Raw genomic sequence first — 26,204 nt, forward strand, 5'->3', positions numbered from 1 at the left:
TGGTCTGCTTTTCTCCCGACCTGCTCTATGTTTGCCTTGCTTTTTGCAAATAAGAAATCTTCAGACTTCTGATTTCCAAGTTCTTGACTATCCCCTAGTCCCCATCAGACCATATATTTGTTTGGAAGACTTTCTACCACTGAATATCTCCATTTTCTTACCCCATGGCCCCTTACTCGTTGAGTCCTGCCCCAGTCAGATATTAGTCCACATGAACCAAAGTCTGTCTGAATGGAGAAGTCTTCTTCTTTCTTGCAAGCCCACTTAGAGCTGGTGGGCACTTACACTTACACCACTGCTTTCCTAGATATCTCACGAGCAAACAGGCTCAAGGTAAGGGGTTTTTAAGTGAGATATTGTGGCGGGGAATGGCTCCTTCACCACACATAAACTATAAAAGAACCACAGGGAATTTGGGAAACAACTTTGGACCATCTCTGTAATATTCTTCCTTCCAGCTGTAGAAGCTTTTATATTACATGTTTTCATAGTTTGTGTTATGACATCTTTTTTCCATGCTTATTTAAAGTGCTGAATGCCAAGTCTTCATTTTCCTCCATGCCCACAGCTGTTTTGGAGACCTTTAACCAATGGTGACCTCATTACTGTGATGGGATGGCAGGTGGGTCCAGCCACAAAAAGTGGCTTGAACAGGGGATGATGCTTGCTGTCTAATTTTATTTTTTGTTGCTACAGCTTGTTGCCTATTGGGAAAAGACTTTCAAGATTGACCTCTTCAAGCCACAGATTGGGGTGGTGAATGTGACAGATGTGAGTATACCTCATGAAAGCTTGCTCAAATAACTTCCACCTGCCCTGGTTTCTGCCACACAGCCCAGACTGTGAGATCCTGTATAGGAGTCCAGCCCCTCATGAAATGAGCAGGACCCTTGGCCTTGCTTTAGAAAGCTTTAGCTCAGGAGACTTGCCAACATGGACCGATCCTAGTCTGAGTCAGGGGTGGGGTCATGGCAACCAAAAATACTTTTGCTTTTCACCTTATATCCTACCATTCTCTTTTTAAACTGTTTTAATGTAAGCAGAATTTTAATCATTATTAGTGATTTAAAAAAGTGAAAAAGTGAAAGTTGCTCAGTCATGGCTGACTCTTTGTGACCCCATGGGCCATATATCGTCCATGGAATTCTCTAGGCCAGAATACTGGAGTGTGTAGCCTTTCCCTTCTCCAGGGGATCTTTCCAACTCAGGGATTGAACCCAGGTCTCCCACATTGTGGGCGGATTCTTTACCAGCTGAGCCATAAGGGAAGCCCAAGAATACTGGAGTGGGTAGCCTTTCCCTTCTCCAAGGGATCTTCCCGACCCAGGAATCGAACTGGGGTCTCCTGCATTGCAGGCAGATTCTTTACCAATTGAGCTATCAGGGAAGCCCAGTAATTTGAAAATTAGTTTACAAAATAATAAATGTAGAATTTCCCAGGTAACTGAACATCCACCAAGAGAGTGAAATGACATTGCTAAAGAATGAAAAAAGAAGAACATTGCTAACTGGCTATATAAACGAACAGTGGAGGGATTCCCTGGTGGTCCAGTGGTTAAGACTCTGAGCTCCCAATGGAGGGAGCATGGGTTCGATCCCTGGTTGGGGAACTAAGATCCCACATGCTGTGTGTCTAATAAATAAAATAAAACAATGTAAAAAAATTAAAAAAACAGTGAAATATATATAGTATATATAATGCAATGGAATATAGATTTCCTTTTATATTGCACGAACAGGATACTATGCGTACCATTTGCTACTAAGCATTTCTGTTTAATGGGCTTCCCAGGTGGTGCAGTGGTAAAGAATCGCTTGCCTGTGCAGGACATGGGTTCGATCCCTGGGTCGGGAAGGTCCTGTGTGCACATATTCCTGATAAGTGTAAGTGACCTGGGGTTCACTCAGCACAGTCGCTTGGAAGCCTCTGGCCTGGCTGATCCTTCGTGCACTCACTCTCACACTCATTCTGTCTCTGGATGCAGGCTGACAGTGTGTGGATGGACATTCCAGATGATGATGACCTGCCCACAGCTGAGGAGCTGGAAGACTGGATTGAGGATGTACTTTCTGGGAAGATAAACACGGAGGATGATGACAATGATGATGAAGAGGATGAAGACGACGACAATGACGATGATAATTCTGATGAAGAGGACAATGATGACAGTGATGACGATGATGAATAGCCTCCAACTCCAGACGAGTTTCACGAAGACATAACCACAGCTACCCACTGCCATGCAGACAGGCAAAGTGGCAGCGAGCAGCCCCGGCCCTCGTCCAGCCAGTTCCTTTCCTTTTATCGACACCTCTTTCCCCACTTCTTTCTCATCAGATGTGCAACTCGGCAAATGCCTTCCTAAATCCAGCAGTCCCACTCACTCAGCAAGGACAGTGGGGAATGATTGCCGTGTTGGCTGTCTTGACTGTTATGAAAAAGCTTTCATTCATTGTCAGATCATCAGTGGCCACGGCAGTGCCCGAATCTGGTTGTCTAGAGAGAGCAATTCCCTAACACCTCGGCTCAAGTTTACTTGTTTGACTATGATGGTAGCAGAATGGACAGCTTGCTAAGTCACAAGCATGGTGTGACCTTACAACCAGAGCCCAGGGAAGACACACAGTCCATTTAGCCCCTGTGCCTAGAATATTAGTTAGGATCCCTCCTCAAGCCGAGAGGATCCCTCTTAGGGAAGGCTCAGTCTTGGAAATAGGTTTCGTAAATCAGCTTCTCTTGGTTCTATTAAACTTATTATTTTAGGTGTAGATCTGATCATTATGAACTCAGATCCAAGCCTTTGGATGGCTATTGAGAGGTTTTGAAAAACATGCATACTGATGTCACCATCATTTCTAGTATATTAGGATATTGGGATGGGAGGTTGATTTGCTCTCTGAACTTCCCTGTAGATGACCTTCTTGCATATACACACAGGGGTCGGGAGAGCTAGAAGGATTAAATGTTTTAATTCTTTCTGATGTCTTTAGGTCTCTGATGGGTTCAGCTGGCGTCCTAGCTTGAGCTGGGATCCTGATATCCCTCTGTCTTGTCGCTGCTAGTCAGCCTTCCCATTCAGAGTCCAAGTTGGTTTTTCAAGAGGGCAATTCACTCTCCACTGATCAGTGCTCCCACAGCTGAACAGGACAACAGTCATTAGGATTCATAATGATGCTCTGAGGCACTGAAAAAATCCCCAAGTGCCTTTCAAACTATCTAGAAGTTATATTGTGCTCTATAGTTTTAGCATTGGGTGTGCATTCTAATGTTCTAATTTATTTTCTCAGTCTTTTAACACATGTGTAAGACACTGCAAATTCTTTGAAAATAGGACGATCCTTTTATGGAATAGCAGCTAACTAACTGTCATTAAAGTTTTATTTTGAAAGTACTGAGATTATCTTGAAAATCCTCTCTTGATTTTTTGTTTTTCTGCTCATTCTCTCCCCTCTGGGCTCCTGTTCTTCCTCTCTATTCCTTCTCAGTTTTCTTTTCTTCTTTCTGTTCCTTTGCCTACCCTTTAAATGTCAGTCTTCCACAGTATCTCTCGGCTCTCACCTTCTTCCAAGGTATCCAAGCTATCATCCATGCCCATCAGCTAATAACTTCCCAGTCTGGGTCTCTAACCTTGACCTCTCTCCTTGGTTTTAGACTCACTCATTCAACTGCTGCTGGACATCTTGGTTTGGATATTGTACAAGTGCTTCAAACAACATCACAAGACCAAAACTCACTACCCTCTCCCTTAAACGCGTCCTCCCCTTCATGAAGTTCAAATGACTAATATCAGCATCTGTCCAATTGCCTGTGTGGTCTCAAGGGGAGCCCTTCCCCTCTGCTCCCATGGCATGTTGTACACATCCCAAATCCTGGCACTTATCATTTAACATGTAACACATATTTGCACATCTGTTCTTTCATTAACTCATACGTAGGCTCCTTGGAGACAAGAGATTTATTTACCATTGTATCCCCAACTCTTAGCACTTTGCTCAGCACAACGTAGACCCTCATTTATTGAACTGATGGGTGAATAATTATCGGCACTGTTGGATCACAGTGCTTCCAAGACCTCCTTATTTTTCTTTCTGCCTCACAAAGCAAGGCAGACACTTCCCAAGCTGGGCTATGTAGCTATCCAGAGAGACTCAAATAAGCTCTGGGAGAGGTGAATTTATAAAGTGATCTTTGAAGCTAATCTTTCAAATAGCCAAGAAATGTGTTCTGTCATCAGAGTGGTTTATTTCCCAACCCAGGAAAATTCCCTGGTTCTCAGAGGCCTGACTAATATGCATTAAGTTTAAATCATGCCATGCTGCTCCTGTTTTAGAAGCACTGAGTGGTAAGCTAGTAATATCTGTAAGTAGTAGCACTGTTTTGTTATTTGTCTAAAACTTTTTCAGCTATTTATTGAATATTTGGAATGTGCTCAGAGCACTATGCTATATGCTTTTAATGTATTTCCCCATTTAATCCTTAAAAAGATCTTATATGCGTTTTGTTATTTTTCCCATTTTAGGTGGGAAAACTGAGTGAGGCACAGAGGCTTCAAGTAATTTTCCCACAGAGTCACACAAATACTTTAAAGGAATGTAAACATAACCCCATTTTTATATTTAAAGATTTAAACTAAATTTAATTCTTCAAATTATGCAATCAAAGGATTCCATTTCTTTTACTCAGATGGTATCTCAAGATGGACTCAAGGGAATTTCTTTTAATCCTTTTTATTGTTTAAGCCAAGATGTCTTTCTTCCTTTCATTCTGGAAGCAAGTAATCAATTTGCAGTGCTAGTAATGTTGCCTAATTAGAACTGTGTGATCTGACCTTCCTGCTAGGAAAGCCAAAAAAAAAAAAAAAATTTGCATTATCAAGAATAAACATTTAAATGTATTTCTTTAGAATATCATATCATAATTGAAATGAGTTTGTCTTTTCTGTAACAAGGTTGTGTACTGTCCAGGCCCTAGCTTGTATCCCCCAGGAAGCCCAGTCTATCAATGATGTGACCAGTCAGAGGTCATTATCAAATAACTTTTGATCAACACTCCCTGGTTGATATCCCCTCAAGTGCTGGCGGATCTCGTGGCCTGTCCTCGAACTTCCCACTCTCACCACGTCTCCTCAAGTCTGTTCAGTGTCAGAATCATGTCTGAGTTTTAGAAAACACAGATGACTGTCACCAGCCCAGACCTACTGATATACCATCTCCAGACCCGGGCCTGACCCTCTGCTGGGGACAAATGCAAGTCAACACCGACCGCTGCTCTTCCTGCTGCTCTTCCCACTCCCTTCCCAGTCACCTCGTCCAGCCCCTAGCATCCAACACCACCTGTCTCTAGCCAGGCTTCTTCTGGGTCCCAAGCCCCTCACTCCAGCCATCTTCCCTGGACAGCATCACCTGGATGTCCCTATAGGCACCTCAGACCAACACAGTTTTGGGATTTTAAGGGGATGCCCTTAAAAAGTAGCTCTCTTGAGACTTCCCTGGTGGTCCAGTGGCTAAGACTCTGAGCTCCCAATGCAGGGGGCCTGGGTTCCATCCCTGGTCAGAGAACTAGATCCTGCATGCCTCAACTAAACCCCAGCACAGTAAAAAAAAAAAAAAAAGTAGCTTTTCCCGAGATCTGAACCAACTGAGAAAGTAGGTCCAAAAGTCAGCAGAATACCACCCTGATTACAAAGAAGCAGTAATTTGGAGACTAGAGATTAGGTAAATGGGCTTCCCAGTTTCCTGTCTCCAAGTTCAAGTCATCTGAGGGAATCAGGTGTGCAGAGAGGACCACTGCCCTCAGGGGTCATGGATGGAGAGGCAGGAGAAATGGACTGGATCCTTCCCCCAACACACACATTAACTTCATCCTAAGAAACATGGACAAATGGCTGCCACCCGCTAACCAGGTAACTCACTCCATCTCAGTACAGGAATAAGGGCTGGGCAAAGGGCCAGCAGTGTTTGGGGAAAGTCCTTCACAGAAGCACAGGAATGGGGAAGAGGTATCGCCCTCCGACAATCTCCCAGCCAGAAATCTTAGAACCATTTCGCTGTCTCCTATTCCCACATCCAACAGGAAGCAAGTCCTGTCCTCTTCTCTTCACTTGCTCTTACTGTATAATTAAGGCTTTACAGTCTCAGCTGGGTGACAGCAAGGTTCTGACTGCCCTCCCATCTCCAGTCCCGCACACTGCAATCAAGGGTTTTTTTGAAAATGAAAAACTGATCGCATCACATACATGCTTAAAATTCTTCATTGTGCTTTAATCGCTCAGTCATGTCTGACTCTCTGCCACCCTGTGGACTGTGGCCTGCCAGCCTCCCTGTCCATGGGATTTCCCAAGCAAGAATACTGGAATGAATTTCCATTTCCTTCTCCAGGGAATCTTTCCAACCCAGGGATTGAACCCATATCTCTTGTGTGTCCTGCATTGCAGGTGGATTCTTTACCCTCTGAGTCATCAGGGATGTGGTGTTCTATTCCCAAGTGTTTAAACACTTTGTGTTTTTAAAGATTAAAAGGACAAAGAGCAAGTATTGATCAGAAAGTTGTCTGATGGCCAATTGTGGAGTCTAGGCTGTGGGGCATGAGGTTGGGGAGGAAAATATGAGGTAGCACCTGTAAAATTAAACCTCCTTGAAGAGTCTCTCCTCCACAAGAGAAAAGCAAAGTCTGAGTAGAGCTAATGCTGGTGATATCTGGCCTCAGGGATGAAGAGCACTGGTCTCGCTGGGGTGATTGCTGCTACAAACATGGAGTACCATCTTGGAAGGATGGCATCCAAGCCTAAGTGAGGGCATCCACCCTCACTTAGATTATAACATCCAGTTGTTACTTCAGCAGAAGTCAGGTCAGTACCACCGCCAGTGAACTGGGGGGTCAGGACTAGCCTTGTCTTTGGGTTAAAACCAATTTCCTTTGTAGGACATGGAGGTCTATGCAAACTGTCTCTTGTCTACCTTACCCAGCCTTACTTCTCATGGCACCTCCCAACTGTCTACCCCTCTACTCTGGACATGAGTTTAAGCAAACTCCAGGAGATAGTGAAGGACAGGGAAACCTGGCATGCTGCAATCCATGGGGGTCACAAAGAGTTGGACAGGACTTAGTGACTAAAGAGCTACTCTCAGAAATTGGCCAAAGCTGCTTGGCTGTTTAACACCTCAAAGCCTTGGCTCATGTTCCATCTACCAGAATGCCTGTCCTTCCCCACCTGTGCCTGCCTAGCAAACTCCCATAGAGATACACTCTATGACTCTTCTCCAGTCATGTCCCAGGCAAATTGGCCACTTCCTCTGCTTAGTCCTCACAGCACCCTGTGGCGGTCTTTGGCAGAATCTGCAACTTACTGTATTTAAGTGCATGCCCCTCCCCCCATTAGTCTGAGAGTGATCTTAGGGAGAAGATTTTGGCTGATTCTGTTCTAACCTCAGGGTCTAAGTTCTGATTGGTACTTAATAAATAGTATTTGACTGAATACTCTGCTAAACCCTATGCAAAGCTAATTTAACAGCTATTAGTACCATTAAGAATGTGCTAGTGATTCTTGAAAGTCAGTCTCATTCCAAGTTTTTTGGCAACAGTGTCATCTGTTTAGATTTGCTTAGGGTAGCCAATTGCTGAAGAAATAGGAACACTATCTCCTTGGCTCAGTACGATTTCCAATGGAGGATATTCTCTTCCCTTGGGTTAGCAAAGTCTCCCAGGAATATACTCATCATGGTGGGAAGCAAAGCAGTGTGGAGATGACAGCAGAAGTCCCAGGCTCCATTCTCTGAAAATGGGATAACCACAGCCACCTAAATGTCAAATGCATTTATTTTAATACATCCGCAGACCCAAATGGGAGAGAGACGAATTAAAGACCACTTTCAAGATAACCTGGTATTGTATCAATCTGGATTCTTTAGAGCAGTGATGACTAAACTTCTTAATGTCAGCCCTAGAACCCCACAAAATGCCAATAATTGCCCTTACAATAGTCATAAATGATTAGGTTACACCCGGTAGTCTTAGCATTGAGTGTGTGCCATGTTCCCATTCATTCATTCACTCATTGCAATATTCAGTCAATGGACCTTTAAAACTGATTACCACATGCAGATCACAGGAGGCAAAACTGAGTGGGCAAGACGGGAGAGCTGAGCAAGGAACTAGAAAAGGAAAAATGTTTAAAGCCTCCATGTCAGTTCTAAATGCATCATCATTTTGTCTAAAACCAGATGAATTCTCAGAACTGCAGAAACACGTTCAGGTGTAAATACAAGGAACATAAACACGGTTTTGATTGTCCATATCAACATTAGCCTGTATAACTAGAAGATGCTACATGACACGGATAGGGCATTACCATGTCTCTCTGGTGCAGGGATACTCCCCAGACCCACACACTACTGGTGGACCTTGTCTCTGGTATTGGGAAAGCTTGCAGTGGCTGCAGCTGGTCCCATCCTGATAATCCTTTCTCCACTTCCGTAATCCTATGGTTTGTCACCTAACATCCTCAAAGCTCTTCCAAAATTCTGTTATCTTTATCATGGGCAATGAAAGAAAAAGAGTCTTTGGTTTATGTTTGTTACACACTTTTAATCTTTTCTTGAGTAGGTTTTGCTTGTGTAGGTGTAAATTGTGTCCATCTTGGCTGATGGCACAGAGCCAGAGTTTATCAATAATCTATACAGTGAGTATCTTCACATCAATTGCTTAGTCTGATCTTTGTCTATGCAACAGGTAAGAATTTGATTGTGTGCTACAGGTACTCAGTACTAAGGATAGCTGAGTGTAGCAGAAGGCAAGCTCCAATACTTCTTTGTCAAATAATCAAGCTCCCTTTAAGTAGACCTACTGAAAATAAGTCAATAATTTAAACTGAATTAGCAAGCCACTCACAAAGACAATCTAACATTCACCTTTCTCACAAATCCAGGGTCTGACATTTTCCTCCCTCCTTACCTGACTTGAAGATCTTTTTTCACTTGCTGATTTACTCAAAAGCCTGTTTTACCTCCAAGTTTTAGAACCTAGGAATTTAATTTTCAGTACTCTATTCATTTAAAACATACTCTTGACCACACAATGATTGCAACCTGTAGTTTTTCTTACAATGACAATTCCACTTTCCCATTCAATCTATCATTACATTGTTTTGGTTTTCAGAGAAACTTGACAGGTTATATTTAAAAGGGTATCAAAGTTATTTCGAGAGTAAAAATGTTCCCTAAAAAAGTAGAAAACAAGATTAAGATTCCCAAAGAGCAAGTTGGGTGAGGGATAAATTAGGAGTTTGAGATTAACATATATATACTACTATATATAAAACAAGGACCTACTGTATAGCACAGGAAATTATACTCAATATTTTGTAATAACCTATAAGGGAAAAGAACCTGAAAAATACATATGTAGGTATGTATAACCGAGTCATTTTGCTGTATCCCTGAAACAAACACAACATTATAAATCAACTATATTACAATCAATCAACAAATAAAACTTTTTAGATTGAAGTAATCCCATAAAAAAAAGTAACAAAATGTAATTTGGGATGACAGTTTATTTTCCAAGTTTTACAGTATAAAAAATGTAACACATAAAATGTTTTACAGTTCACTGGAACTGGAGACGCAAAAGAGAACAAAATAACTTGGATACCAGGTACACCATGCCCCTCATAGACTCTAACTTTGTTACTGATGTTACAATGAGAAGAGGCTTCACAGGGTACACCTTATGAATGTATGTACTTGGGTAGATGGTTGCTGGTAGTGTAATTCATTCATTCACATATTTGAAACGTCTCAATAAAGCCCACCACCCAGTTTATGCAAGAAGTCACACTCAGACTTTGTCATACCTATCGAGTGACTGTGAACTTTGCTAACCAGCCAAACTGCCCCTCCTGGTTACAAAGTGTGGTATTAACTAAGAAGAGAGAACACAAAAGACCCCTGGCCACGTCTCTGCACAGTTATGGCTCCATCACATAGAGACAGACGGTTTCCTTACTGAACTTGCTGGACTGATACTGGATTCTAAATCCAGAAATGTAAAGTTCTTTCAACACAAAAGTGATCGTTAAATAAATTTTCCTTGAGTAAGACCTGGTCCTAGTCTCTCTGGTCTTCTCCCTAGCATCTTTGTTGAAGAAGTGGTTAATTCACCACTCCAGTGAGCCTGTATTCACCCCTGCCCTCATCTTGGCTGGTATCCTGTACTCCAGGCAATAGTTGTCATAAAAAACTTCTTGAAAATCAAATTTTGTTAATCACGTCATAATTTAGGAGTCCCAGAGGAGTTTGCTATTTAGCTAAAGCCTACTGTGAATCCATTATAAAAATAAGGAATTATTAGCACACTTTGGATTTTTTTTTTTTAAGAATGATAATCAATGCTAAATGAATACTCTATTATCTCTATAACTGTGGGGCACTGGCAAATGAAAAGTGACAGCCACTTCTTTCCACCTGACCCCTGGAATGGTGATGATGTGTAACAGTCTAAGTTCCCTATAACATGAATTGAACTAGACTTGACACCTGCAGATCAGATGTCCAGGTCCTATTACTAATTCCCTGAGCAACAGTCTCTGGTCCCCAGATATGAAGCTTTCCCAAGGTGAGGGCTTTTGGGGGTTTAAATAGTCCTAAAGGATGACCTCCTTCAGAGTGAAAGTTCATGTCCACAAGGGAAAACTCAGATAAGTACAAGCAAATATAAAACCAGACACTGTACATTCAACTATTTTTATCCAAACATTATTTCAGTGCCAAAAGAAGTGCCAAAGACACCCAAGATAAAAGCCTGGGAGTTGGTCACATTTGTCCCCAGGGCTTAAGATAAGAGAGTTTTTTTATCCCACCAAAACAAGGACGAAACACTGATGTTTTCAAGCTGAGAGACATATCAATTGTAGATTCCCGGTGCCATACTTGGAGTAACATTTGATTGCGCTGCTTCAGGTATCAGAAATCTGCAGTTGTGCTGGAGAGCTCTAAAACAACTCATTGAAGAGGTTTATGTTTCAGGTGATACAACACAAACTGGGTTATTTAAGGAGAAATGGGACAGGCCTGGCAAAAGGGACACGGAGTACTCAAATCTACTTATAGTCAGTAGTTTTACATTTTCTACCTACCCTTTGAAAATGTGTCTTGCTCATTCCTAGTAAGTATTGGGTTGGTCAAAAAGTTCCTTCAGGTTTTTCGGTAACCTTTTATGGAAAAATCTGAGCAAACTTTTTGGCCAACCGAATAGCAAAGCTGAGAGGTGTCATCTTTCCCTTCCTATCCTCCACGGAAAGCAACCAGCAGGCAAGGGGAAGGTAGTTTATGCGCAAAAGAAACCTTGAGACAGTGGAAGAGAGGCAAACGGTGTGTTCAGAGTCCTGGTGTAGGTCTCTTGATTAAAACTCTTGAGGACAAATGTGGGGGAAAATAGTGCCATGCGAAGTGCTTGCTGAGAACAAGGAAGTCAGGGATGGAGGCCAGGGGCTCCAGTCCCAAACCTCCCTAGGCTGGGGCTGCAGGCAGTCCCTCCCCACCTCAGCAGGGGGCGGGGCTGGGGGGACGCTGTTGGGGCATAATGTTAACAAAGCACCAGGAAGAGGCCTCCTCCGGTCAGCAGGAGGCCAGGTCAGCCCCAGCACACCTCCCCAAGGTACACATCTGCCCAAGCCAGCAGGGTGGGAGTGGAAGGTGGGAAGGGCAAAAACAAAAGTGCCTGCCAGGAACAATAGCAGCCAGGTTCTACAGCAAGTGCAGCACTGGCAGGGCTGGTTTTCCTAGAGGAAGGGGAATTTTCAACTTCTTTCCATCAAAAGTCCTGAGGAAATCTGCCAGTGTCACGGGGCAGCTTTCCTTGGAGCCATAGTCTGGGTAGAAACCCAAAGTCAAAGAGAAGTGATTCCACCTCCAATGAACCCCCCTCCCCAGGTTCTGATTCAAGGTTAAGTGTCCTCTGGTTCTCTCCTCCACATCCAGAAAATGCCAAATTATATAGGTAATACCTCAAGGTACAGTGACCAAGGGATTGGAGTCAAACATTAGATGTGAAATTTCATTTATTAGCTGTGAGATTTTAGGCAAGTTCCTCTCTCTCTGATCATCTTTGTTCTCACCTATAAAATTGAGATAGCCCCTGATTTAAAGGAATTCACATTCGAGGACAGCATCTAACATAACAATAGCTGATAAACACACCCTATTACCCTTCTCTTCCTTCTTTGACCAAAATATGTTTTGTCAAAAATGTGATCCAAAATCTAATTTTCTGGGCATACACTTGATTAAAGCTCAATAATGTAGTGTCTATGGTCCCTAATACAACTACCACACTGACTACCATTCCAAAACTGTGCTATGGGCTTAAGAAAACAACTCATAGTTCATTTACAATGGATTATGATCATAAGGTTACACAGGAGTAAATTCATGGTAGTGAATTTTTTTTGGTAAAACAAGATCTATAAAGTACAAACACTACCCAGAAATAAATCACTTAACAACTGCAGGGTCTCTGCCGGACTATTTAAATATTATGGCACCATTTCTGTGCTTTTAGTCATAAACTTTTTTTAAATGAAGCTCCAATTTTTAAGTTAGATCAAGAAATCTACGGTAAGGCTTCCAGGGTAGTGAAGTTGGAGCAGTCGCTTATCATGGAGCTCGATCTGTTCTCAGGTCTTAGGGTCCAGAGGCAAGGAAGAGTCTAATGGACTTGCCTGGAGGGCAGCAGTGCTCTAGACCTCACTGTGCCGGTCATTTACTCCCGGGGAGAAGCCAGTGTAACTGAGGCAAAGGAGCGAAGGGAGAGGGAGTAGTTACTGGCTTTAGAGTAACCTCCCAAAAGATGGTGTTGTTAGGAAATCTCCACAGGGCCTATGGAGAAACACACGGACTTTCACACCCTCATCCATATGAACCCATCCACAAGTTATCTGCTGAGATACACACCAATCTTGCTACAGATAGCACAGATGATCAGACAGCTAACATAAACATGCTGCCCATCTGGTAGTTACACTAAGGAGAAAAGCTCACATATATCGTAACACACAGGCACAAACAACTATGCATCCCTCTGTAAGCAGCCTTACACAGCAGGGTTCCCGTAGATGAGGGTAAACCAAGGACCCAATTTTGCTGACTTCACTGGGCGACAGCAACAGGCACTCTCCCAGGGGCGGGTCATTGGTTTCTGCCGGCCTAATTAGGCTCATGGCTTTCCAGGGCTACAGCCTCATCTAAAGACAGGAGGCTGTAAAAAGCAACCAGGAGACAAGAGGATGAGAGCACTCAACTACCACCAGCTATGGTGAGGAGAGGGGAACTTCTCCCCCACCGGACGCACCCACACAGTCACTGTTCCTCACTGCAGAGGAGGTCCGAGCCCTGGCAATGAGCCGCAGCACAACACACGCACATACTGGGGCCACCTCCTCTACCCATCGGCTGTACAGAATTTGCCCTGTCCACAGATTTGAAAAGGAGAGACAGGGAGATGATGATAGCTGGACAATAAAACTGGGCAAGCGTTTTCTCTAGGGCTTACTTTATAAACTTTAGCAAAAGTATTACACGTTTTGACTTAGCTGGTGATGCAATGGATGAATCAATCACAAAACCTAAAAATCCCTTCCAGCTCTAAGAGTGCAGACTTTAATGTTCAGTACATGGACGATTAAAAGTTGGCATTATCTTCAAAAGTACCCACTTAAGAACAGCAATTAGATATCTACTGGTTAAAACATCAGGAGGGAAGACAGCGACCTCAGACACACACTCCTCATTAAGTTTTTCTATGTACTGTTTAATGTTCACATTTTAATAACTTAGGTTCACTATAGAAAATCTATAAACATTTAAGGCAAAAAAAAATCCTGTCTCCCCCAGTGCGGATTTATCTAATTCAATTAGCACAGTTTACCCCTTTAAAAAAGAATAGCTGATTGGCTCCAAGAACTGAAATAGAAATGCATTGTGTTCAACTGTGTGATACAGTTTTTCTTTAAACCTTAAAAATTTTTAAATGGCATTTACATTGTTCCCACTGCACCAGTAACTCAAGCTATTAAGAGTTTGCAAGTGCAAAGGCTTGATACAAAGATCCTGCATTTTATTACGTTATTCTTTCAAAAAGGACTTAATACAAAGTCAGCATAAAAAAATTCGATACTCAATTTAAAACAGAAACAATAATTTCAGAAAGTCTGACATTCTCCTATGCAAAGACTGGGAGAGAAAGAAAGGGGTGGAGAGAGAGAGAAAAAAAAAAATTCCTTAATTTAAACCTTTCTTCACCCTGCTGGGAAGGCAGGCACCCAAACCATGACTCCAACTTAACCCCTTCTGGACTGGGAATTGAAGACAGGGTTGGAAGCAGTTTTGCGGAACGCTGATGGATAGTGTCATCATTAACCATATGAATATACATGTATGGCACTTCTATTGCTGGGTTCCTGATGCAGCAGCCTGTGATACGTTTATTTTGAGACAGTATAACCTTTATGTTGCCAAAGTCTCATTGTACATTCACCATCCCTTGCCCAGTCTCCCAAAATAGATTCCTGAGAAAGACATCATCATAAGGAATGTCCAGTTTGAAGGGGACCTAAAGGCAAAACTAAGAAGAACAAAAGCACCATGGTTACATGGTATGTGTTTTTCATAAACGAAAACCATGCAGTTAAAATAGTACATCTTGGCTCCATTCCTTATCGACTAGTTTTTCCTCCTTTTCCAACACATCTTCTTTCTGACCTGAAGGCTGTGGATTCAAGACGGCTGTTTGCTTTTTCAGATACAGGTGTGTGATAAGACAATAACAAACACTGCACCCCTCCTGGAGTGCATAAGCCAGTCAGAATACGTGGGGACACATACGAAAACAGCACTGGACAGTGTTTTCCTTGGCTAAAGAAAGGTGACTGGTTAGCCTGACCACCAGGGAAAAGCGAGAGTGAATATTTGGCAAAAGTGTGTTGTGGATATCGGAAGGTAGATGGAGAAACTGAAGACTGCTGCAGCGCTCTGCCTCATGGCACCTCCTCCTAGAATATGGCCCAGTAGCTCCCCAGGCCTGGGAAAGCCCACAGAAACCAGCTGTATCTAAGAACAGACCAGGCAGGCATGGTTTGAATCTTAGGATCGTCTCCCTACTTTCCTTTCCCTGAATGCTGGATCCTGCCTATTCCCTCTCCACACTGGACTACCAACGACAAGTAATTTAGCACCAGGGCCTAAATCAGCCCCTTCCCGGGTAGTAAGGGGCAGAGGCAATGGGCACACAGTGACGGTGGTCAGAAGTCAGGGACTGGACGCTGCAGCTGTCCCCTGGCAAGGCAGCTTGCCATGGAGCTTTGTGAGGACATATCTCCTGGGAAATAGAGGCTCCGAGCCGAACGTGCCAGCCCCAGAGTCACAGTGTGGGTCTCTCCCTGGTGGGTGTGGAGCAGCTGGAGGAGGATCGCGAGGGGAGGGCCTCCCGCCGCAGCCTAAAGGGAAGATCCTAGCAGGCGAGCTCTCCCTGGGGCCTACCCGGTGGCCACACCACCCTTTCCTACACAAACAAACAATCCAAGGGGTGGACCCGAGGTTGCGCATGGAGCCCAAGGGCACGCAGGAACAGACAGGTCCTCTGCGGCTCTGGAGACTGGGCTTCTGGCCAGGCCTGCCGGCCAGGATGGAGAGAGGACAGGTGGGCCATCACAGGGTTAAGAAAGGGCTTCCTGCTCAAGCCGGTAGGCAAGCAGGTCAGAACTAGGGCAGGCAAATTATCTCTTTGGGGGAAAAAAAAACCCACCGAATCATGAAGAGCTGTAAACTGAGAGTGCACGTGTCATTTTGATCCTTCTCTGCAGAACCTAAGGCAACAGAGAACGCAGACGAAGGCAGGCGTTTCACGAACAGCCCGTGGCTCCCGCGGTGCTGGACGTTTACACACACAAACACGTGTGGACATGTCCTGTCGGGTTCCCTGAAACAGGACGAAGATGTGTGCCCTCCAGGACCTGGAGTGGGACGGCCGGAAGCCAGGGCAGGGCCGGGTGCTGGACGAGAGGCAGGGGCGGGTCGTAAGGCAAGGTTCCGAAGAACCTCCAGCTCCGCTTTGGTTTGCAGCTGTCACAGAAAACGCCAGGGAACCGCTTCTGGAGACGGCCCATCCCCAAGTCAGATGTCATCAGTCACTTTCTTCCAGGATGGCCATCTTCTGCTTCCTTCCAAATAAAGTGCAGATGGTCAAAGGACCCTGGTTTCTCATGTGCCAGCTCAGTCAGCCATGAAGAATAATAAAAACAAAGATGCCCCTCTGGTATACATATATATCTCTCTATATATTCTTTCTCTTTTTAATAAAACCACAAATATAGAACTTTTAAACCGACGTCTCAGACTGCAAGCGAAGGACAAATTTGTGAGATTTGGGGTCTATGAACTCTTCCGAGAGCATGATGAACGGGATTTTCTTCACATTGACGACGAGGCTGAAGTCCAAGCATTTGAGGACAAAAACAAGTCCATCCCGAAGCCCGTTGGTCACAGCCTCGTCGCTGACGAGCCGCCACTGCGTGGAGAGCCAGCGCTCCCGGTCATACTGCAGTGTGGGGCCGGCGCTGAGGTACCGTTCGAGGAAGGCCTGTAAGGACAGCAGAGATGCTGTTAGGGAGGGAATGCCCACTCCAGGGGGCGCTGCCAGGCTCCCAGTCTTGGGGGGAAAAACATCCTCCCAACAAACCAGGACAGCCCGGCTGATCATATACCAGTTCCATCAGATCCGCACAACAGAGCCCTTTGCTGGGGAGAGAAGGCTTCCTGACTTTCTCTCTCTCCAGCCAGAGGGTGCAGACAGTGGTAAGCACAGGGGCGAGGAAGGCGGGGTGGCTGGTACCCACGTAAGCTGTGGCTGAGGCACCAGCCCCATCCAAGGGCCCGGGCCCCACGGCATATGCCTCAGCCTGTACTTGTTCACAGGTTGGTCTCCTCCCATCCTGAGAGCTCCTCGGGGCAAGTGCCAGGCATTCTGACAATGTGAGTGGAAGAAATACAGGGATATACCTGCTCACACAAAAACGCATGCTCTGCATTCACTGCTGTGTGCCTTTGGACAAGCCGTTTAAGCTCTCTGTGAGTGGAGCAGATGGCAGCCGTCATGCACAGAACGGCTGTGAGGACCAAATGGTTAACCTGAACCATCTCATGGTGCAAGATGAGGGTGGTTATTTGACTTTGGATGGAGTGTGCACGTGGCAATCCAAGGGCTGGCCAGGTCCCGCACCCACCTCCCCGTCCCAAGCCCTTGGTTCCAGAAGCACTGAGTTCCATGGGCGGGATATCCCCTTGACATGTGGTAGTCCTCCTGCTGAAGGTCGTCCTTCGGCAAATTCCTCCTGGCTCTTTACATTTTCTCAAACTACTTGCTGAGCCTCTCAGAGAGGTGAACATGTCCTCCTGTGAGTGCCTATAATCACAGGCATGACTCCCATGTGATATTCTACTTTCTGAACAATTACTGCTGACTGCTTGTCTGAGCCCCACACTTAAACTATCCTCTCCTGGAGGGCAGGAACTATTTTTTCAATATGAATTTCCCATGTGCCTGGCATATGCTTGAGGCTCAACTGCATGTGTGTTACATTAATAAATATATTGCTTTAGCTGTGAGAAAGAAAAATGAACAAACCAGGGATATAGATAGAAAATATTAGGATACACCACTCTGGCCCTAAACAAAGTGGTATCCTCTTCCATCCATCCCTTACTCCTGCCAGATACAATATTTCTACCTGTAAGTATCTATTCTGAGGCAGAAAGGAGAGCTGTGCCTCTACCATAACACACACTCATATAAAATTAGTTCTTATATGGAAATTCCCCAGCAGTCCAGTGCTTAGGACTTGGTGCTTTCACTGCCAGCCCCTGGTTCAATCCCTGGTTGGGAAACTAAGATCCCACAGGCTGTGCAGCACGGCCAAAAAAAAAACCAAAAAAACACCTTTTATGAATCACAAGGAAAAGAAACAGAGAAATGAAACTAAGATAACTTTTAAAGTAGAAATAAGATATACAAAGATATTCTATCACATTAATAGTTAAAGAAAAGTGAAAGTGTTAGTTGCTCAGTCACTCTGACTCTACAACCCCACGGACTGTAGCCCACCAGGCTCCTCTGTCCATGGGATTCTCCAGGCAAGAATACTGGAGTGGATTGCCATGCTCTTCTCCAGGGGATCTTTCCGATCCAGGGATCAAATCCAGGTCTTCTGTGTTGCAGGCAGATTCTTTACCATCTTAGCCACCAGGGAAGCCCATAGTTAAAGAAATACGAATTCAAATAATAAAACAATATATTTCCCTCCTCTTAGATGCATGCACGCTAAGTCACTTCAGTTGTGTCTGATTCTTTGCAACCCTATGGACTGTAGCCTGCTAGGCTCCACTGTCCATGGGATTCTCCAAGCAAGAATACTAGACTGGGTTGCCATGCCCTCCTCCAGAGGATCATCCCAACCCAGGGATCAAACTCGCATCTCTTAAGTTTCCTGCATTGGCTGGCGGGTTCTTTACCACTAGCGCCACCTGGGAAGCCTCTTAGATGAGCAAGATTAAAAAAGAATTATAACACCCAATGCTGTCAAGTGTGTGTGGGGGAAAATAAGCAAATAAACAGTCTCATATCCTATAGGCAGAAATATAAAACAGTAACACCCCTTAGAAGGATAATTTGGCAAGATCTGTACCTTTGATCTAGCTATTCCTCTACTAGATATTGATCCCTCAGAAATACTTGCATATATGCATGAAAACATATGTAAAAAAAAAAAAGAGAGATTCATTGCAACACTGTTTAGACGTGGGGCTGGCAAACTTTCCTTTAAATGTAAATATTTTTGGCTTTGCAAGGCACACACTGTCATAATTGCTCCACTCAGCCGCAGTAGAGAGAAAGCAGCCGTAGACAATCTGTAAACAAAAGGGTGTGGCTGTGTCCCAATAAAACTCGATTAACAAAAACCACCAACCCCTAGTTTAGACTAACGAAAGATCTTAATCCAAATGTGCATTAGTAGGCCATCCGTTAAACAAACCATGGTATTCAGTGGAACAGGACACAGCTATTAAAGCGAATGAGGGAAATCTGTATGACAGAGATGGGGAAGTACTGACAGGGAAAGACAGCCAAGAACAGCTTTAAGTGAAAAAACCAAGTTTCCAAACTATACCTATATGGTATGAGATTCCCATTTCTTTCTTTCTTTTTCTTTTTTGTTCATTTCTGCTTTAAGCGCACACACACACTTGAAGGAATATAAACCCATTCTTTATATTAGTAAGAACTGTCTAGGTGGCAGGGATGAAAATTTTACTTCGTACATTATACTTCTCTTTAATGTTTGGATTTTTATATAAAGATTATTAGTTTTAATTCGGAAAAGTATACTTTTTTTAAGTGAAAAAGAAAGCAACCAGTAAACTTAAAAACCTTGAGGAAAAAGGAAAATAACCACTTCCATTCTATGTGGTATGAGCTATCCCTCTGCATAGGCAGACATGCTGTACTCACTTGCAACCACAGTGTCCATACTTTTTTGCATTCTGCTTTTTGTAACTTAATATTCTAACAGATTCTTCCACATTTTAAGAGGTGATATACCATAATTTGTAAGCCACTGTTCTGTTTTTAAGTTATTTCCAGTTTGGAGTTAATAAAGAGTATTTTGCAAAATAACCCACATATACATTAGTGTATATCACTGACTGTGCTAAGTACTCTTTCTAGGAGGGGGATTAGTGAACCAAAGAATATGGAAAATGTTATGGCTTCTTACTGAATATCTCCATATTACTTTCCTAGGGTTTGATAAGGTTAGTAACAGTGCAGCCAGCAGTTGTATATGTATGGGGCAATGTATGAACACAGGCCTTTATACCAATAATATCACTACCAGTGTTACATGCAAACCGTATGCCAAGCTCATTTATTCTCTACCACACATGTCATGCTGCCATATTTAACACAATTCTCATACAATGATCCTATCAGGTAGATACTATTATTATCTCCATTTTATAAAAGAGGAAACAAGTGTAGAGTAACTTAGGCAAAGTCACAAACCAATTAGGTGGTGGAGTCAGGATCTGAATCCACTTCTGTCTGAAGAGGTCACTGGCTGAACACTGTATTTTGCCTCCTTGGCCGCAGCCCTCTATTAGACAGATGGCTGTTCTTTGCAACATCCCCAAAAGCGTGCTCATGTCATAATGGTCCAGAAGATCACTTAGTAAAACTAACCCCCCAACAGACAAAACGCCAAACAAAGTGAGAGGGTGGTTTCTACCCCTGATGATAATGGCTATTTACTTGGTCCTTACATTATGACAGATGCTGTTTTAAGCACTTCACAGGAATGAACTCTTTTAGTTCTCACAACAACCCCATGAGGTGGACATCAGTATTATCCCCATTTTACAGACTAGGAAACTGAGGCACAGAGCCATTAAGCTCTTGGCCCAAGGTTTCCCACTAGCTGATAGAGGTGCCAGGTTAGAACAAATCAACTCAGGCCCAGGATATACAGAGTACCCTGAATTACTACCTGGGCTATCTCTAAGTGAAAGTCTTTCCTCTGCTTGAATCCAGAAGCCTTCAATTCAAAGCCACGTTTGAAAAACAACTGTACCCGGGAAGGAGGCAATGTATGGAGACAGTAACATGAAAACATACATTACCATATGTAAAACAGACAGCCAATGGGAATTTGCTCTATGACGCAGGGATCTCAAGCTGGGACTGTAACTTACCTAGAGGGGTGGGATGGGGAGGGAGGTTTAATAGGGAGGGGACATATGTATACCTATGGCTGATTCATGTTGATGTTTGCCAGAAACCAACAAAATTCTGCAAAGCAATTATCCTTCAATTAAAAAATTAATAAATTTTTTAAAAAAGGAAAAAAAACACAACTGCACCAAGACAACAAAATAAGCGAGAAACATTAATTTTTATCAGTGGGTGCTTTAGAGAAACCATTGAATTTATCATCCCTGACAACACCCTAAAATGGGACTTGCGAGCTCGGCGCCAAGACGCACCTTTGGGGTCATGCTGTGGGTGATGCAGAAGGCCAGGTGCTGCAGAATGCTCTCCATGCTGTGGGAGTTTTGCTGCCGAGTGGTGCGCAGGTACTTCTGCAGAGCCCGGGCCATGGAGGGGAAGATGGCTTGGGCGGCCTCCCTGGGGTCCATCACCTCCCCTGGGGCTTTCTGCTGCTCCTCAGCCTGGAGACGCTGGATGTGGATGAAGGCCTCCTCCACTGCGACCACCAGCCTGGAGGCGATGAAACACGGTAATCAGACAGCGGTGCAGGGCTTGAAAACAGAGTCACACAGAACGTGGGAGGAGGACTCCCAGTCGGCCGCCAGCTGGCCCAAGGCTCCCATCCTCAGGTGTCACCCCAGACAATAGGGAGGTGAGGGAAGGGGAAAGGAAGACAAAGGCAAAAGTAATACGTGGAATGGGGGCTCCGGGGAGAGGAGGGAGGAGGCTGGGACTGCGGAGATGACTCCTAATCTCAATTCTGCCACTAATTTGCTTGGGAGACCCACTACAACCAAGGGTGAGATGAAAAGAGTCTTAAGGCCCCTCAAACTGTGGCTACAGAAGATTCTGCATGCACTGAGAGGTGGCCGGTGGCACAGAAGCAGCTCTATGCAGAACCAGAGCTGCATCCTCTCCATCCAGCCGCCCACACCAGCAGCCCCAGGGAACAAAGAAGGAAGAGGCCCAGCACGTATGATGAAAACCATCTTTGTCCACTTCAGCTAAAGTGATCAGCTCTTGAAAACCAGCAAGGGCCTGGGGATAGAGGGCGGGCCAGTCAAAGTGTGGGCTGAAGGCCAGCAGCTTCATCATCAGTTGGGAATTTTTAAGAAATGTAAATTCTTGGGTGGGCCCCACTCTAGACCTACTGAAAAGTAAGTAACCTTTGCGGGTAGGGCCGGAACCTGAGACCTGTGTTTTAACAAGTCCTCCTGGTGATGCTTTTGCATGCTACAGTTTGAGAAATACTGGAGCGAGATTCCCTCCAAAGACCCAAGCAGGTTGTGTTTATAAACTGAAATTTCATTCTGGTTAAAAAAAACAAAGTCTTTAGAGAACAGACTTTTGGTTGCCAAAAGGGAGGGAGGGAGGTGGATGAGGGACAGATGGGGAGTTTGAGATTAGATGCACACTATTATATGTAGGAGGGCTTCCCTGTTGGATCAGAGGATAAAGAATCCGCCTCAAGGCAGGAGACCCAGTTTGATCCCTTGGTTTGGGAAGATTCCTTGGAGGAGGGGATGGGAACCCACTCCAGTACTCTGGCCTGGAGAATCCCATGGACAGAGGAGCCTGGCAGGCTACAGTCCATAGGGTCGCAAAGAGTCAGACATGACTGGAGCAACTTAACACACATGCACATTACATGTAGAATGGATAAACAACAAGGTCCCACTGAATGGCACAGGGAACTATATTCAAAATCTTGTGATAAATCATAACAGAAAAAATACGAAAAAGAATGTACATGTATGTGTAACAATCACTTTGCTATAGAGTAGAAATTAATGACATTGTAAATCAACTACATTTCAGTAAAATAAATTTTAAAGAAAGAGTCAGTGTACATGCAAAAAGAAAGTCTGGTCGGGGTGCTGGTGTGGGGGCTGGGCAGTGTACCTTGCTCTCCGCTTCTTTACCCGCCGCTCGTGTTCCGCCTCCTCATAATACAGCTCGTTATGACTCGAGTCCCTGCGCCGAGCAGCTGCGGCGATCATCGCCCGGGACTGACCCGTGGCGTTGTTACTGGGGCCTTTGGGGGAAAGGACGGTGGAGGAAGGACAGCTTTAATGCCTTGGGGTGAGAAACAGCAGAAAACTAGTCCACAGTCTGTCAGTACCGTCTGCCCAACCCCTGTGAAGCCCATATACAAATCCCAAAGGTAACCTCCCAGAAAGATGAACATGACCCCTGCTCTGCGCTCAAAATGCTCACAAGAGGAAGGAAATCTCCTGAACACCCAATCTGATGAATGGAAATGGAAAAAAAAAAAAAAACTCTATAGGAGATGAAGAACGCTTGACAATTAAAATGCTGACCCAAAATAACAGAGTGTGCTGAAGATGTTATTTACCATCTGTCACAGGAAGTTCCAGTTTGGCCATGAGAGCAGCTGGAACATGCATTTCAGCAATGAGACAATGGGAGAGAATGAAAGCGATGGGGAGAAAAGGACAGAGAAAAGAGTCAACACCCACACAGACACTGACCATGAGCCTGCTGGGGTGTCCACAACTGTTACAGAGAAGACCCATGCTCGGGGCTTCCAAAATGTAACGTTCATTAAGACAGACCTAGAACTCCTGGTCTCACGGCCCTGACCATGGATCGCCTGACCATGGATCGCCTGAACAGAAGGACAAGGCAGATCGCATGCTTCCTTACGTAGTATCTACTCAATGGCTTGGCTGGCTAACGGGATTCTGCACTAAGTTTTCAGATCACAGGTGAAATTTACCCATCCTTTAAGATTCACAAGACAGTGAACATCTCATATAGCCAAAAGGATGAAAAAAACCAGGGAGGATACTGTCACCCAAACTGACAAATTACTTGACTTGTTAACATGATCTTCTTCTAGGCTGCAGAGCTCTTGCTCTGACCCAAGGTGTCCTGCAAGTAATGATACCATGTCCTGTTTCTTGCACTTACCCATCTGATAGCCTGAAACACAGCTCTGATGTCCCCGCACTGGCCTCTGGCCTCCCTCCACCCACTCAATCCTAGCTCCCAGCCAGGACTGAGAAACGCCTGTAAGAACCTCACCAGATGCCTGACCTGGGAGTTACAGTCTTAACAGATTGGGGTACCTGAATCTTCAGGTAACCTATCCAAATTTTGAAAAGCAGGCTTTTTCTATGAGCTTTCAATGTATGATATTCACAGCAGGAGGCAGAAAAACTACATCATTATTGTTCCCTGCAGTTTTCATAAAATCTCAAGATGAATGAAACTCCCACACATGTAGACTGTAAATCAACATTTCTGTAAAAATATGTTTGCCAGCAAAAAAAAAAAAAGAAAGAGGAAAAGAAAAAATTGTTCTGACATGAGAATGTACCATAAAGGCAAACTGAGAGAGGAATAGAACCAAACAGAACAGAGTTTAATCTTTGTAGTTGTCCACCTGCTCCCACATCCACCAGAGACATCACTTCAAGGTACATACCATCTACGTTGTAGACTTTCAGCCCGGCCATGTGCTTGGCTGCTCGGAATTTGGAGGCTGTTAGGAGGTTGGGGTTATAGATGGTGAAATCTTTATAGTAATTTTCCAGAACCACCAATGCTGCTCGCTGGATACTGAGAAAAAAAGATAAAATCAATGCAGTTTTTTTCCCAGTAGGTCCTATATGAAAAAAAAAAATCATCTTTTGGAGTCAGGTAAAATAATAAAACACCAAAGATAGCCTCATACAGAAGGCTCCTGGGTTTCACCACATTTTTTGTCTCCAGGATGAAAATTTAAAGACAAAACTAAGCCCCATCATCCACTGGATTCTAAGTCTTCTCCCAGGCCACATCATTAGCCACATCAGATGTAGCTAACAGGTAAGAAGGGAATGTTTTAACTTCTCATTTAGATTTGTTTAGGCTACACAGAACTATCCTCATTTTTCCAGTTTACAGCAGAACAATCTAAGGACCGCCCCTCCCCGCCCCCAAAAGGTCAAGAGACTTACAGATGGCCTCAGAGCTACTGAGTGAAAGAACAAAGTATAGATTAAGTTTCTCAGGATCCAGAGCAGTGTCTCCACATACACCTCATTGCCCCCAGTGGAAGGAAGATAGGGTTTTCAGTTTTCTATAGCTCAAACAACACCTGCACAGAGAAGAGTGCGCTGGAAAGATGCTAGCTGCAGACACCTCCTTCTCTTAGTCCCATCCATCCCAGGCCAGCGAGAACTCCCTCTTTCAGAGGAAGTTAAGACCCTTTTCCTTCCCCTGAGGTCTCAGCTGAGACCTCCCTCTTTCTTGGTCTGCAAGGCCTCCAGCTCCATGAGTTGCTGCCTCCAGTCCTCCAAGAGGGTATGTGAAGGGGACCCTCCCTGCCAGTGTCCTGAGATCTCTAACTTGCCCTTTGCTTGGCCCCTCGGCGAGCAGTGGAGGAGCAGAGAAGAGGCAGCAGGGTGGGGTGGTGGGGGGGCTGGGGCACCCACACTCGGCATCAGTCGCAAAAGAACAGGTTCTTAGTCACAGATGCAGGACACTCCCCACATCAAAGAGTGCCCTATACTAACACAGCCAGGGATTTTACATACCTCATCTCACCTGACACTCATAATCATTCAAGGGAAGAAAACCAAGACTCAAAAATCCATGACCTGCAGGCAGGGTAACAGCCACCAAACAGTAGCATTGGAACTTCAGTCTGGATCTCCATCCTCTAACCTGTGCTCGTCTCCCAGATGTGCGGTTGCTGCAGGACAGTGTATGTATGTACCAACCTCTCCAGGTCTCTTAGGTGTTCACTAACCACTTTGTAATACAAATACAAAGTTATTTATATTCTGCCCTTTATATTTGTCTTCCTGGTTCCCTGCTAAGTGCATGTGTTAAGTCACTTGAGTCGTGTCTGACTCTTTGAGACCCTGTGGACTTTAGCCCACCAGACTCCTCTGTCCATGGGATTCTCCAGGCCAGAATACTGGAGTGGGTTGCCATTTCCTACTCCAGGGGATCTTCCCAACCCAGGGATCGAACCCTAGTCTCCTGTAGCTCCTGCATTGAAGGCAGACTCTTCCCCGCTGAAGTAGATGTGCTTATAAGGATTATTTACAATAGCCTGGGCATCAGGACACAACTGCCTTTAATTCCCAGAGGATTCCATTGCCTGCTATACCTCTCCAACGGGCTCAGGGATCTTCACACCAAGACAAGATAGCCCCTAACCCATCAGTTTGACACTGTCAATCTAGTCCTCAGCTCCTCTTGGGGTCGTGTTCCCAGAGTTTAACATGGGAATCGAAAAACAGTCTAGAAGTCAACCAGCTAACCTCCTTGAGAGCTGAGTCACAGCAGTACTTTCTGACTCATATCCCCACACAGGGCCTTGATCTGTGATCTGCATTCAGTCAAGGCTTAGTATCAACCTAGATATGCACACTCATGC

General features: G+C 44.5%; 2 protein-coding genes across 4 annotated transcripts in view; one reads left to right on the top strand and one right to left on the bottom strand.

The window, feature by feature from the left end:
* CASQ2 (calsequestrin 2) overlaps nucleotides 1-3,398 on the top strand; it is a 73,569-nt gene extending 70,171 nt beyond the window's left edge. The window contains exons 10-11 of the mRNA XM_043459868.1: nucleotides 697-771; nucleotides 1,986-3,398. Coding sequence (XP_043315803.1) covers nucleotides 697-771; nucleotides 1,986-2,189 — 279 coding nt within the window. The 3' untranslated portion in view covers nucleotides 2,190-3,398. The remainder of the gene's footprint in view (nucleotides 1-696; nucleotides 772-1,985) is intronic.
* A 6,135-nt stretch (nucleotides 3,399-9,533) lies between these two features.
* Nucleotides 9,534-26,204, bottom strand: part of VANGL1 (VANGL planar cell polarity protein 1) — a 58,572-nt gene continuing 41,901 nt past the window's right edge. For all 3 annotated transcript variants that reach the window (XM_043459886.1, XM_043459901.1, XM_043459892.1), the window contains 4 exons: nucleotides 24,261-24,394; nucleotides 22,712-22,844; nucleotides 21,085-21,319; nucleotides 9,534-16,630 (listed from right to left, as the gene is read on the bottom strand). In XM_043459886.1, coding sequence (XP_043315821.1) covers nucleotides 16,370-16,630; nucleotides 21,085-21,319; nucleotides 22,712-22,844; nucleotides 24,261-24,394 — 763 coding nt within the window. In that variant the 3' untranslated portion in view covers nucleotides 9,534-16,369. The remainder of the gene's footprint in view (nucleotides 16,631-21,084; nucleotides 21,320-22,711; nucleotides 22,845-24,260; nucleotides 24,395-26,204) is intronic.

Source organism: Cervus canadensis, chromosome 2 (genome assembly GCF_019320065.1).
Source record: "Cervus canadensis isolate Bull #8, Minnesota chromosome 2, ASM1932006v1, whole genome shotgun sequence".
NCBI lineage: Eukaryota > Metazoa > Chordata > Mammalia > Artiodactyla > Cervidae > Cervus > Cervus canadensis.